Raw genomic sequence first — 15,581 nt, forward strand, 5'->3', positions numbered from 1 at the left:
CCTCCCCCACTAGGGTTTTCTATGCCGTCGCCGTCTTTAAACAAGGTCATGTTACAGGGTAGATATGAAGTTCTGCCGAGCATCCATTTTGTATGACTGCAGTAGCTTAGTGCTCTCATGTTCCGATCCTACTGCATACTGCATAGCCTGCTGTTGTAGTTCTTAGTTCCTTTGTCACAGATTGTTTTTTTTTCTCTCTACACATCTTTTCTGATCACAACACTCCTCGTTCCTCTTCCAATTCACACCATGCTTTTTGTACGGTGTCGTGTCAAGACGATTTAGAATTGTGAATTTCAAGTTCAAGTTTCAAGTTTATTGTTTAACAAGGTGAGAACTCCAGATGCCAGGATCATTTCATTTGCAAGGGTGACCTGGGTCACCAATACCATACAAAATACAGTTGAAGCAAATAGAAATTTAACTAAAAACTGTACCACGAGCAATCAAAAACATTGCACAAACATATCAATGTAAAATCAAAGGTAGATGTAAAATTCCCTGCAACACAAGGCGGCTTGGGGCAGATTCTTTTCATACTGATCATGGTAAAAATAACAAACATTCAGATACAAAAACGTGCAATATTCAACAGAAACATGGTAACGATGTAAACAGACGAGGATATATCCAACTGAGACCACAATGTAATTTTAATTTCTTGGCGCACCGATGCGCAAGCATTCTTTTGTCCTGGCTGCAGAATGTCCGCTCGCCGCTTCACGCAAATGCCGGCTACTCAAAGCGAAAATAATCACGTAAAGGGGCAAGCGCCCGGCGCAAGGGTTCGTATGCCAGGTGCCAGCTGTTTTTCAGATCCTCCTGCCAGGATTCTTGTGGCTCCAGCTCCAGGTCTCCGTAGAAGTTACAAATCCTGGCGCAGCAGCAGGAACAGCAATTTTTTATTTCCTATATCAGAGTGGACAGTGGTGGATCTGGGTGGAGGGCTATTGCCCCCCCTCCTCCCGTGCCGCTGTCCGAATGATATTTTACTGATATTTACCAGAAAAAATACTTTCAATGTTTATTATTATTGATGTAGGGTCCTATTTTCTTTAAATGAACATTCTTTTGGATCTCTCCCCCCCCCCCCGCTGGGATGTTTCTAGATCCACCGCAGTGTAATAATGTTGAAACATTAAGATTTTTTCCTCCAAATTCCAAGCTAAACATTCAAATTGTTCATCCAAATTTTCATCATTCACCATGGGACAATCGACTGTTGGGAAAAAAGGCCCCCTCCCCCAAACCGGCAGCACATCTCACAACATGCAATGTCAAAAAACCAACCCAGCACAACTCGAGCTGATTTCATCATTATTCTTGTTCATTATATCACAGGACCACGAGAAATGGTGGCAGCTTGTGGAGGCCTTCAAACAACAGTTGATTGACTGTGGGTCATGACGATGTAACGCACAGGGAATTTGTGGTCAAAATGGTTGAAATTGCGAAAATAGATTCAGAAATATTAATGCAAAAAACAAGTGAAAAACACATGGTATTGCACTGTGCTTCAAAGAGAAATTCACTCAAAAATCAAGCAGCAGAGCCGCCTTGGAAAATTGTCTGGATCCCTCATTGAGGAATTTCTGAGTGAATATTTCTCATCTGGTGAATTACTTGCTGCGGCATAATCATTTGCACGCTGGACTTTCGGCTACCATCTAACAAGTAATCGGTGCCACCGCAGCCGATCGGCAAGTCACATGTGTTGGGGTAAAGTGTGGGTACCCCAACCTCTTCCAAGTTGTCTGGCCAACATGCAAGAGTAAGACAAAATATCCTTGGGAGAGCAGTTGTTCCAAACTTGTGGTCTGCCGACCACTGGTGGTAAAGCTTTCAAGTGGTCTGCGGAATTGTTGCAGATAGTTTTAAGAGAGTACCATATTTATCACATTTTTACAGTTGATAGTGGGGTCCGGTGGGTCCATAAAGGTTTGGAACCACTGCTCTAGAGTCCTCTCTAGTGGAGGCCCTTCTGCCAACAACGGCATGAGCAAGATAATTCAGGCATGCATCTTTAGCATTACCTTTCATTATTTTTCTCACCTGTCCAGGCAGGGCAAGTTTCCCCACATGTAGCAGGTCACCTGCCTGTGCGAGGAGAAAATCTCCACGGGTGGCATCTGAAGGAAAGACAACAGGTGCAGCTCACGAGGATGACAATGGTGATGCCGTATGAAGGAAAAGCTGACATTTTACCAGAATGATGGTAATTTTTGTTATCCAGTCAAGAGCTTCGGGCGATGCGGAGTGAATTTCGGAGATGAGTCCAGGGAATGAGTGACAGTGGAGCGTTGTTCACCACTAGTTCCATTGTTGGAATTGTTCACCACACAGTTGCTCGACACAGCAGGGTGGGTGCAGGTAATGAAGGGAGGTGTGAGGATGGGAACAGTGGCATATTCCACAACTTAAAAAAAACATTCCCACAAATGATGACATATGGGAAGCAGGGTAGGATAGTGGTAACACTTGTGCCTCACAGAAATAAGGGCCTGGGTTCAATTCCCGGCCCAGGCGCCTTTCTGTTTGGAGTTTGTTTATTTTCCCCCTGTCGTGCATGAATTTCCTCTGGGTTCTCTGGTTTCCTCCCAGAGCAAAAAAAAAAGTAACTGGTATTGGCCAAACATCCCAATGCAAATTACTGAATTGGGATTACAAATAGCAGCAAAATAATCCCTTATTGCAAACAAAAAACTTGGCAGGACCCTCTGAAAAAAAGTCCCAGTGAGGCCTCCTGGGTGAAGAAGTCATAATAGTAATGAAATAATAATAATGTATGAGTGCGGCACGGTAGAGGAGAACTTGCTAGGCCTTACTGCCAGGAAGCGTGAGATCTCTTGGTTATTCATGGGGCCACAGAAGCATTCCGCCTCCAGGACCGTGAGCAGCCAGAAGAAGGGCCTGGCACGCGCCTCGTGCTCCCCCGGCCGAGTCATCCGCACCAGGTGGAAGAACTCGTAGAAGAAACGATTCAATGTCTCTGTGGGAAATATTTGAAGAGCGCGCGTGGGGGACGACGTAAGGCTCCGGCTTCATTTCTCACCGAATGTTTTCTGGGTTGCTCGTAAAAGACTGGAGTAAGATGGCATGTGTCCAATAGCCACAGGCATAGTGAGAGGTTTTTGGTTTTTCATATTACGGTTGCTGACCACAGGCCCAAAGGCCCAACATGCCAAGCTGGTAGCAACAAACAGCACAATTGAAGGTGTGATAGATGAGTTAATGCGTTTCTTGAACCGAGCAAGGTTATAAGAATTTATGAAAAAGACGATGCGAGGAGGGAATTCCAAAGTGGAGCAGTGCGAGGAAATGAACAGAAAGTAAAACGAGGGTTGGACACAGTCTGGTAGCCCATGTCCTCAACATGGGTGAAGGAATCAATCAGTGAAGTTCACAGAAACAGCAAGCGTGGTAGTAGTGATAGAAGAGTGAAAGAGAGGTGACTGACAGCCATGAAATGAGTGCTATCCGTGGGGTCGTACCGCCAGTGCCGTCTTCAAGAAGGCAGTGTCCTCCAAGCAACAGCGTGAATGGTCCCCACTGTTGGACCTGCACAGAGCACACAAAACTTTTCACAAACAGCGGCACTCCCCTCTGTCGCACTGTAATTGATAATTTCTGTTATTCATAATAATGGGCGGCTGCCCTGGTTTAATGGTTAGCACACTGGGCTATACTGCTGCTCTATATAAGACCGGGAGCCAGAGCAGAGCCTCGCCATTCTGGCGAATTGCCCGATGATGCTGGATGCAATTACCAGCAAAACGTCGTACTCAAAAATTGTAAATGTTGTGGTTTCACGCTTCAACACACCGGTGGGCTAAAGCAGTGAACTATTTGTCTTTTGTCAACGTGACACTTTTTTACTGATTGGCCGTGTCGGGTGGTGGAGGGTTATGACACATTTATAAATAACGCGATCTAAACCCAAAAACGTTGATTATGAATAATATTGGTCACGAAAGCCTACGTGTTAAACTATACATAGGTAACTCGCATTCAGTTGATTGGCAGATCGCGTGTGCAATGGGGTAAAGTGTGAGTACTCCCATCTCTTCCAGTATCTCTATCCACCGTAGAAGAATAAAGCAGATACCCTCTAGAGCAGGGGTCCCCAACCCCCAGGCCGCGGACCGGTACCGGTCCGTGGCCTGTTAGGAACCGGGCCGCACAGCAGGAGGTGACAGCGGTGAGTCCGCGCGTGGCCCGCCCATCGTTTTATTATTCACCACTTCCGTCCACGCCTCTTTCCCGCAATGCGCACTTGTCTCAGTCACAGTTTTGGTAAGCCCACAAGCTCTAGCCCCGAGCCAAAATGAGTAAAAAAAACAAACGTCGCTGGAGAGCTTCTTTGAAAAGAGGGAAAGACCCAATGATGAACCCCCCCGGTCCATGAAAAAATTGTCTTCCACGAAACCAGTCCCTGGTGCCAAGAAGGTTGGGGACCGTTGCTCTAGAGCAGGGGTCCTCAAACTCTTTAAACAGGGGGCCAGTTCACTGTCCCTCAGACCGTTGGAGGGCCGGACTATAGTTAAAAAAACTATGAACAAATTCCTATGCACACTGCATATATCTTATTTTGAAGTGAAGAAACAAAACGGGAACAAATACAATATTTAAAATGAAGAACAAGTAAAGTTAAATCAACAAACTTTCCAGTATTTCAATGGGAACTATGGGCCTGCTTTTGGCTAATGAGATGGTCAATGTCCGGTTCCATATTTGTCACTGCTAGTCGTAACAAGTGATGCAAGTGTGTATCCGTTAGTCTAGATCTGGTTGGAGATTTCAAATGTTTCATTCTGGTACAAGTCTGTTCACAGACATAAGTGCTGCCAAAGATGGTTGCCATTTTGAGTGCATGGTTCCTGAGATGAGGATATGTCTCAGAGGGGAGAGATGCATAGAAATTATGAAGGCTGCTTGACTTGAATGCGTCTTTCAGAGAGTCACAATTCTGCAGTTCAGCCAGTTCCATTTGGTAAATTGTATCCACATTTTCAATGTCAATAGAAAATGGGTTACGGAAAAGCTGTATGTCCTGTTCATGGAGATGAAGCTCTTTAAATCTAAATTGGAACTCCTTTTGCAATTTTTCCAATGAATCCACACATGTTTTGTTTGGGAATGCAACCAATGGTTTTTCTGCTAACAGATTTTGAGTTGTGGGGAGATGGCAGAAGTTTTCCTCCTACACTTGTTTGATGAGGAGGCCTAATTTTACTTCAAATGCTTTGACATGTGATTGCATATCACAGATGAGCTTCCCCTTTTCTTGAAGTTGCACATTGAAACTGTTGAGTAGCTCTGTTACATCTGTCATAAAGGCAAGGTGCCATTTCCATTCTGCATCATTGAGCTCTGGTACTTCTTTGTTTTTTGAAAGCAGAAAAGCTGTAATCTGTGGAAGTAAGTCATAGAAAGGTTTCAAAACTCTCCCTCGACTCAGCCAACGGACTTCTGTGTGGTACAGAACATCTTCATAGTCAACATTTAGCTCAGACAGAAATTCCTGAAATTGTCTGTGGTTTAGTGCATGAGCTCTAATGAAGTTAACACAAGATACCACAATTTTCATAACAGAGTCCCACTTCAGTGATTTACTACACAGCGCTTGTTGGTGGATGAGGCAGTGTATGGCTATTGGATGAGAATGGTTATGTTTGTCCATCTCTTGGTTAATGCGAGCAATTACTCCTTTCTTAGACCCCACCATGCTAGGAGCACCATCAGTTGTCACACTGGCTAGTTTAGCCCAGTTCAGCTCCAAACCATTCACAGTTTGGCAAACCTTTTCATAGATATCCTCTCCTGTAGTTGTTCCTTTGATGCTTTGCAGTGCAGCAAGCTCTTCTGTGACTTCGAAATAGTCATTCGTCCCACGAATAAAAATTAAAAGTTGTGCAGAATCACGAACATCATTGCTTTCGTCGAGTGCCAACGAAAAATAGGAAAGTTTTTTTGTGGAGTTTTGCAAATGCTGATGCAAATTGTCTCCCATTTCTTCAATCCTCCGTGTAATTGTAGGTCCTGAAAGACTCACTGTACTAAATAAATCGGCCTTCTCTGGACACATCTCTTTGGCAACAGAAAGAAGGCATTCTTTAACAAATTCTCCCTCCACGAATAGTCTGCCAGTGCACGCTATTAGCTTGGCAACTTGAAAACTTGCTCGCAGTGATGAAATATTTAGCTGCTTCTGCTTCACAAAAGTATTTTGCTGAGTTGTTAATGTATTTTATCTTTTCTCACTTCTCCGACCAAACAATCATATTTATCTTTATGTTGAGTTTCATAGTGTCGACGTAAATTGTATTCTTTGAACACAGACACTATATTCTGGCATATCAGACACACAGCTCTTTCCTTGTACTGCATGAAAAAGTAATCATAAGTCCACTGTTCTTTGAATATCCTACACTCCGAGTGCATTTTTCTCTTTCTTGACATCATTGTTTCCTAGGGAGTCAAAATTGATATTAGTAAAATACCAATATATATACAGCGCTACAAAAACAATATACCAGCAATAACTTTGCCCGCACAGAGACATACTGTACAGACTGTACTGCCCATCAATGCAGTCTGATTGGGGGGAACTCCGCCCCCTCTCACTCTTCCACCAATGACCGTCCTTCTCATGCAGAAAAAAAGTAACAGACAGGCAGCGGCGGCAAAAACACCCGGCGGGCCGGATAAATGTTCTCGGCGGGCCGCATGTGGCCCGCGGGCCGTAGTTTGAGGACCCCTGCTCTAGAGGAAGGTCTCTTGAGCTCCCGAGAGCTGTCAAGCTCTCCAGAGCTCCCTCTAGTGGATGCCCTTCTGACAACAGTGGCACAAAGTAATTGCAGGACTGAAACTTTTCTTTATTTAATCAGCTACCCCACGTGCCCTGGATTCATCTTTTTTCCTCCGACGTAAAGTTGACAGGTTGGCCAAGATCGCATTTGGAAAATTACCGAGCAAAGAAAAAAAAAAGAACGAGGGCTCCCCCCAAGGGACTGCCATTCCACTACTGCTGCCCATTGCTGTTGCCCACTACTCACGTGCTTCCCGGTGATGGTGCTCACATCCGTGTGAATAACTTGGCCGCGGTCTATTGTGGGCATCGCCTTCATGCGGTTGTTGCTCAGGCGGCACTGGACATGGCGGGCGATCAAGCCATCGAAGTCTCTCAGAGCGTTGCAGGCTGCGCGGCAACGACGATCGCACGGACCCCAGTTTGCCGTACGCGATGCCGAGGAAGAAGAAATAACAATTTAAACAGACGAACATTCAATTACCAAACCCTGACAATAACCATGTCCTGGTTATTTTTCAGTTTTTTTCCGATTTTTCCTGTATCCCAGTTATTCTTGCTCTGATATCCACTTAGTCGTTTATTTCACACATTTCTAGTATAAATAGCTTAATTCCTGTACTTTATATTATCTTATGCTTTTGCCATTCTTATGACTCGGGTCACTCATGTAAATGAGACTATCCTGGTTCTTTGAGTTCTCACCTGGTTACACAAAATGAACATGAATTTAATAATTGTTATTCATACTGTATTCAATCACCACACTACAGGTCACAACACTTCTCTTCCTGCTTCACCCCTTGTACTGCTCCACTTCGGAACTCCATCTCATCATCTCTTCCCCCTCCCCTAGTCCTTATAATAAACCTGCTCAATTCAACAAATGTGTAGACTCTGTTATCTATTACAGAAACCTCCGTGCAGATGCACCTGTCAAAGGGTGCAACCGTGGTGAAATCACAAAGGTTACGTAAGACGAGTACTGACCTGCGCTGTTATCATCGAAGAGCGTCACCACTCTGACCGCCGCCTTCTTCGCCGGTACCAGCGGTGGGAGGAGTGGGCGAGATTCCTGCCCGAACACACGGACTGGCTAATACAACACACACACCTTGCAAGTGCCACGACACTAATGACTCAATTAAAATGCACGTTGTACGTTTTGTATGTGCACCATTCTTATGTATGTATGTATGTTAAACTTCCTTCCCACCATACGCAGCCAACCGTGCTAATCGGAGGTGAGCATGGTGGGAGATGACAACTTTCACATGGCCCACCTGTCAAGTGTTTTCCAAACACGAACTAATGTCATCAACCTCGGCAGAACCATAACTGAAAGGCTAAGGGCCTTCTCATGGCCATATCAGCAGAGCATAAAACCAAGTCTGCATCTGCCATTGTACAAATTATCCTTATGGCAGTACCCCGGGGTACCAAATAATACAAAATGGCCGAGGCAATTCATTATTTTATTTCTGGGACACTATTTTATTCAGGGGTGTACTTAACTCTGCGACTGGGGCACCAATCAATCCGTAATCAGTGCTACTCCGCGATGTCGAAACTGCGAGGATGATTGCGCTGAAACCCTAAACGCTCGCGGTATGCACCACAGTGCATCGTGTACAGCTCGTTGAGATGAGTCGATTGCCGCAATGGCCGACCATCAACAGACTAAAAATTACTGCATTACGGACATTATGCGAGAGCCGGGGGTACCGCCATAAGGTTCATATGTAGGCTATCACGTAAGCGCTATGTATCACAGACAGGTATAGTTTGCCAGTAGGGAATGATGCCACTGTGATTGTATCCATTCGTGTTAAGTCATTTGACCACAATTGGTCATGTGCTTGGAGAGAAACATCGGAAATCGTGCCGAACAACGCGCAGTACAACCCGAAAAACCGTCGATGAGCTGTACAGCGGAACACGAAAAGCGACGCAGATGCACGATGCAACATATGTTACGACCTACTCTACAATCCGGTGGTTTTGCCGATTGTATTCTCCACATTTTCGCAGAGACGCGAGGCTCAGGCGCAGCGCAGTACAAACTTCGAACAATATTTACCGGCGGTCAATTAAAGTCACGGGGACTAATTTATTTTGCTTCGGCGCATATTTCTCTTCCGTGCCCTCCTCGACTCGGACCATGAAGGCGCCATTAACCTAATGAGCACGCTATAATTACCTATTCTGTGTAATATTTCCTATGCCATGTGACAAAATGTCTATATGGGCACTTTATATCAACCCTGGTGAAGTGATTACAAAGGGACTACAGTTCCATTAACCTCGCATCGTGGTTCCAAATTGCCAATCCAAAGAAACGTCATTACCATTCATCTTTTCGTGCGCACGTGCATTCCATATGTCAACAAGCTTACATTACCCCCGCTTAACTTTTGTTTAACGTTCTTTCGATGAGATACATGAAGAAATAAAATCGGTGAAAATTTGAGAAAAGACGAGGGGACCTCGTAATGACAGCTTGCCTCTGTGTGGCACAACGGGTGACTCAACACCAGCTTGTCTGCCAAAAGGGAGGCGATGATTGCTATGTTGAGTAAGTTGCAGGTGATCTTTTGAATTTGGGAAATTTGGATCACGACAATGCTGCGGATGCCGCCAAAACCTCACTGCAGCTTCCTTCTGTTATGTAATTATAAATAATCAAAATAATTAGGGGCCAGGGGTGTGGAAACATTCCTTAATTAGACCTGGATAGGACCTTTAAATACCTTTGTCACACCACACATTAACACACACCATAACCTAATCCAATAATAACATAAAAAAATAAGAATTCACCTTTGCAGGTGATACAAATGAACAGTGTTGTTGCAAGATCGAAAATATTCCTCAAGTATTGCACTAATGAGTAGGTTACGCAACTTGGAAGTTAGGAATAGAACACAGCAAAAAGAGTTGTAAGTATAATTATGATAATAATCAGGAAACGGAGGCTCCTTTGTGGGCTTATTATGTAGCAAGGGAGAGACCTAAAGCCAGAGGCCGGTATACAAGAAGATCAGACCATGGAGGTCAGATCTCGACTTCGCAACAACTACGATGTTCGAGCAGAAGGAAGCAAATGGAAGTGAATGCTACTACGTCGACAGCATTATCCGCGATGACCCCTCGACCTCAACACTCCAACCCCTGCCTCGTTAGGAGGACTCCCACGTGCTCGTTAACCGCCGGTTGAGGTGGGGGCGGCCTCCGCCCCGGCACGGCTCCAGAAAGACAAAGTGCTGCAGATCGCACCTCTCCGACGGCCCCTTCGTCGGCGATGAGGTCTCGGAGGCGAAGGGCCCAATCGTGGCGGAGGCTCAGCGGACTGCCGTCCTCTAGCGGCCGGCACAGGTAGCACTGCCACAGATGCAAGGCCTTGGCCCTGCGTGCCGTCCCGAGGCCCAGGAGCCGGTCCATGCAGCACGTGCAGAACACCCTAGGTGGGGGGTGCGTAGCATAGAAATACACACACACGTACACACAGGGATTCAATTTACTCGGGTCTATTCCGGCCGGCGACACAGAAAATGGTGATGTACGAGTGTAGCCCCAAATCACCTTTCTTGTGAGCTAATATGACTTTGAAACCCCCCCCGCCCACCTCCTACGCATTTCCCATGAATATGCTAAATTCCTCTTGATATGCACATTATTTTTGTTAAGGCGCTCTTCTTCCACCTCCAACCCAGCTTATATATAAGCTCCTAGCTTGGCAGTGTCTCATTCTTCACCTGAAGACGGCTGCTTGCGTTGTAGCCAAAACGTCGTGATAATTATTTTATTTTTATTATTTTATTACTTCCCTTCTACGTGACTTTACCGAAAGAACCAAGAAGATGAACTCTCTATTCTTGGTTACACTCACAGAACGCTACGACAGACCAGGGACCTATTGTCAATTCTGTCCGTCAAAACGTCCTGTGAGTGCAACCAGGGTTGGAGAGCTCACAAGTGAGTGGGCTACACTCGTACATTACACCTCCACAAGATTATCGTGTCATCCAGCAGACTTCTAAAAACACTAATTTACCTGACAGAAAATGTGTGCATTATCGGCGATTGTGGAGCAAGAGGGGTGGGAACCTACGGACTGCAGCCCGCGGCCCAGATACCACACGCAAAGTTAATTTCACATGACCCAATGGCCACTCAAGATCTACCAGTGACTTAAATGCAGCCGGATCTGTCCGTGTTCGGCAACGTGTAAAATATTTCTGTACCCAAAACACAACATCTGGAATACCTCTCGCTATGGCTGCGGCTATTTGTGATGTGCCTACTCCAGTCTACTACCAGCAACCGGGAAAAAATCATCATAAGTGAGAAAAATTAAGCCCTCCGTACACGTCCAGGATGGCAGCCGACGATCGAGCCTGGCAACACAACGACAGCCAGCAGAGGTGGAAAACAGGGAGATGAAGCGATGAGACGTGTCCACGCACAGGAGCGAGATAGATGTTCCATCACAAGAACGTGTGGAATGGCGCAGCGTGTGGACTCCTTTATCCAGCAGTGAATAAATAGATGGATAGATAATTGCTGCATTTCCGACACCAATGCTGTTGTTTTGCTCACCTCCAGCAGTTGGCGCTCTCACACAGCAGGATCTCCACCCCTCGGCCACAGATGGCGCAGTACGAGTGATATCCATCATCAAACAGGTACACGGAGAGGACGTAATTTACCTAAACGTGGAGGAGACACACACATGTTACCCAGTGGCGAAATAAAGTGGGGCCACGGAGGGTGATGGCATCCCCCACTTGAGACCACGAACATTTGCATTTTATTTATGCTCATTTCGGTTTTTTTCTGATCGATATTGTTTTTAACACAACTGAAAATGTTCCATAAATAAATAATAAATTATGCTTATTAAATCATGTTACCAAATAAAATTAATTGATTTGTTATAATTACTGTTATTAGAAATACTGGGCCCTACATAAAAAGCTTGATATTTTAGGATCTCTCCACCCCCCTTGGGAATTGTCTACATCTGTCTCTGATGTCACTGCACGTCCATCCGTCCGTCCATCTGTGCGGTTTCTGCAACTCACACAGCCACACCTGACCAAGTCGACTGAAGTATGGTTAAAAACATATCCCCATCCATCAAGAAGAAGATTGACAAAGGGCTGTACACTTACACACGCGTATGTAAGTATGCCCAGTGTTCAGCGTGTGCTGCGGACTGGTAATGGGTGCGTTCACCTTGCAGCTGAGACACAGGCTGCCAGGGAAGAGCGGGTGCTGAGTGACCACCTTGTCACTGGCGCAGGCCAAGCACAGCTCTGACCCAGACAACAGAGATCATCGTCAAACAAGATTCTCGACAGATTCCAGAGATCACAAATACTCGCATTCATCAACTAACACTGCCCTAAAGAGGAAAAAAAACAGCTAATATTCAGCAGGCAATACCCTCTTCTCTAATTAAGCATCGCAAAAATGTGCATGTGAAAAAAGCCAAGCAACTTGCACACGTGCAGTTCGGAATATTAGGCAGTCTAATGGTGAATATGTGAAAATCATCCTTATAATATAAATGAGGTACTTATTTATAGGTTCATGAAGCATATTCTTAGGTTTTATCCGGTAAAGTCACGTAGGTAAAACATAAAAGTTAATAAAAATAAAATAAAATAAAAATCACGACGTTTCGGAGGCAACACAAGTCTCCGTCATCAGGTGGGACCGTCACAGCCAGATTTGCTGCACCAAGTGAGGCAAGGATTCAAGATATAATCCCTTAAATGCAAGTTGAGGGGGGAGGAGAGGGGGGGGGAGCTCATCAGAATGTGGTAGCCAATGAAAAAACCTAAGAATATGAATCCTTGCAGTCACGAAAGCTTCAAATCTAGAATTTATGAAGCATGTTTTTTTCCCTACATGAAAGAGATTTGACACACACACACACCCTCAAAACTGAGTGCACCATTACCATCCTAGCATGGATGAAAAAGTCAGTTTATCCAAGTCCGACACCGTGGTATTTATGAATTATTTAGTATTGATGGATGTATTGAGTGCTTTTGGTATTTGAGCATTTCTCCCTTATTGAGTTGGACAAATTATTTCTATCCAAGAGTCCTCATTGATTGACATATTACACCCAAGTAATATAATTACACAAATTATTACCCACATCTTTTATTCATCTAATTTACATTTGCAACAACACAAACGTAAAAAATAGAACCAGAAATTAAGGCATCGCCACGCACGGTACAGACAAATTAACTTAAAGAAAACAAATTTTGATTTAAAGCTTTCGTAACTGCAGAGATTCATATTCTTGGTTCTTTCGGAAATAAAATAATAAGAAAACAAATAGGCAGGAAAGAAAACGAGAGGGGAAGACAAAAGGAGATTAAGAAAGGTTTTTTTTTATTTTACCAGCAATGGCCCACTGAACTATGTAGCTCTTTTTCAGAAGTGACCTGGCCACAAATGATAGCTCAATAAAGTGGGTATCATGTGGAAATGTATAGCAGCCAAATACTCAACGTATGTTGGATTCTAAATGTGGAGGAAAAAATAGGAAGGACCCGAAGAAAAATCCACACGACCACAGGAAGAACATTCAAACTCTAAATATACAGGTGTCAGGGTTGAGATCAAACCCACAACCTCCTGTATACCAGGAAAGGTAGTTAACATCTCACCACCGAGGGGAGTACACAACGGGACTCCCCACATATTTAATGTGTCATGTACATCTACACGTATGTACAGATGCTGGAACTGCTCACTTGTGTTATATTTAGTGAAGGGACGCAGAGCAAGCGCTGCTGTTTGAAGGAGCGAGCTGTGTTCCCCAGGTCGTCACTTCCATTCACTGGCAGTACGGTCGCTCCACCTGTCGGCACGCAGGAGAGCACACCGGACGGCACACGGGACGGCACAGAGGTTCCCTCTGCTGGACCAGTAGACAAAATCCAGGGTGCATATGGCGTAGAAGTGTAACGGTTCATCGATTCACCGATCAACATATTTAAGCTCACTATACGTGCATCCGGGTGGAGCGGTGGTGCAGTGGTTCACGCACTACGCTTCTGAGTTTCATTCCTGACCATTGCTAACATCAGTGACGAGTGAAATATGAATGGCACCGTCTACCCCGCTGTCCCGTCTGTCACCAGCCCGTGCTCATCAGCGTGGTGATGTGTGGTAAAACAATCTCCATGACCAACACGATGTAGTAGCAAGGGCTTTATTCGGCAAAAAGCTCTAAATTATAAGTTGTATTTTTTACGAGAAAATAAACCCACAAAATGGTCACATTATAAAGAGAAAATTAATTTTAACCTCTAGACTGTGGTTACTCAACTTTAAAACAACCAAGGTAACGGGGCGAGAGGTGGCCTTGGAAAAAGACAGATAATTAAAAACACGTACGTTATTATTGTTAATTATTTACCGAAGTAGAATTCACCACCTGTTTTAATTGTTTTGTAAAGTTATCGTCACTGAGTCACGAGTGAGGAGCAGCAGCTAATAATAAAACCAGTGCGGGTTAGAAGGCGCTCATGACATTGGAAACCAATATTTCTCATTATTTTTTTATAAACAAACACAATTAATCCGTAACCCTGATGATCAACACTCGGATAATGGAGAGGTCGCAGTATCCCGAGAGGTTGGCGCCTTCACCTGCTGATGGGCACGGTCGTCCTGCCAACAACGACACGCTTTTCTCTTCCACTCCGTTCACGGGCGGTCGGGAAAGGGTCGCAGTTTGGAGAGGATTCCCACGACCGCACGACGCATCGCCAACTACCGGTGCCTAACGCATCAACAAAAAAATACATACCACCGATATCACACGGGACCTCACAATTAAGGTATTTAAACACTTAGGCTTACATGGAGCAGTACTGCTGATTGTCCTTGGTCAAGTGACAGTGAATGGTAAACATCTGCAACAGTTTCATTGCACGTATATTATGGGAGACACATTGGCCTTCCTGGAGCCGTGAGATTGTGAATGAGGCACTTAAAATGAAGCCAATGAGATGCCCTAACTCCAAGCCAAACCCTAACTCCAAACCAAACTCTACCTCTATTTCTGAGAAGCATAAACCCTACTTTAAACATTGTTTATTGTGATACGTTGCAGTTAAAAGACAAATGGGGTACCAGTTTGGATGTTTCATGGTACAGCTTAATAAGTCTTTTTTTTACTGCTGAATACAGCTCACAGTCTTCACAGAAAGAAATAAACACAGCGATCTCGTTCATTCACTCCCTACCCAATCACCCGCAATGCGCCCATCTCGAAACCTAAGCAAGGTTAAGCCTGGATAGTGCTTGGATGGGCAGCCACCATGCACAAAACAGATGTTGCAGGCTGCTGCCGGGCTACTTTGTGGGTAGTAGACAGTGCAACAAAATGCATTGTTGTACTCCACTTTGCTCCTGTGTCTATGCTCCCCACCTTTACCGACCCATACTAATTAGTGTGGTGAGGTTTGGTCTTTCTGGTGATAAGAAACAAAATATGGCTTTATGGGCGAGTGACCAGGATGGCTGCCAAGGACTCAAAGCTGTGAGTGCCACTGAAAATGTACGAGTACATATGAATCTAGATTTGAAGTACACATCACTTTATAGTTTTTACACAATTACAACACATGCATCAAAGCCTCTTCTAAATTGAGAAATTATGAACCATCTCGTGAAAAAGAAACTGACTCAACCAGAGTAAAAAAAAGATACTTAAACATGTGTTGACACTTTCCTGGGC

The 15,581-nt window shown here is 44.6% G+C and overlaps 1 protein-coding gene across 1 annotated transcript; it reads right to left on the reverse strand.

Moving 5' to 3' along the window:
• Positions 1 to 312: 312 nt before the first annotated feature.
• Positions 313 to 12,779, reverse strand: LOC133346352 (DNA (cytosine-5)-methyltransferase 3B-like). The gene is made up of 10 exons (XM_061557848.1): positions 12,771 to 12,779; positions 12,047 to 12,124; positions 11,408 to 11,517; positions 10,085 to 10,268; positions 7,799 to 7,883; positions 7,056 to 7,198; positions 3,492 to 3,558; positions 2,826 to 2,989; positions 2,053 to 2,129; positions 313 to 874 (listed from the first exon to the last, which is right to left on the reverse strand). The coding sequence occupies exons 1-10, from the start codon at positions 12,777 to 12,779 to the stop codon at positions 736 to 738; spliced, it is 1,056 nt and encodes a 351-aa protein (XP_061413832.1). The 3' UTR covers positions 313 to 735.
• Between the last annotated feature and the right edge of the window lie 2,802 nt (positions 12,780 to 15,581).

This window comes from Lethenteron reissneri, chromosome 24 (assembly GCF_015708825.2).
Source record: "Lethenteron reissneri isolate LAM-NWPU_2019-01 chromosome 24, ASM1570882v1, whole genome shotgun sequence".
NCBI lineage: Eukaryota > Metazoa > Chordata > Hyperoartia > Petromyzontiformes > Petromyzontidae > Lethenteron > Lethenteron reissneri.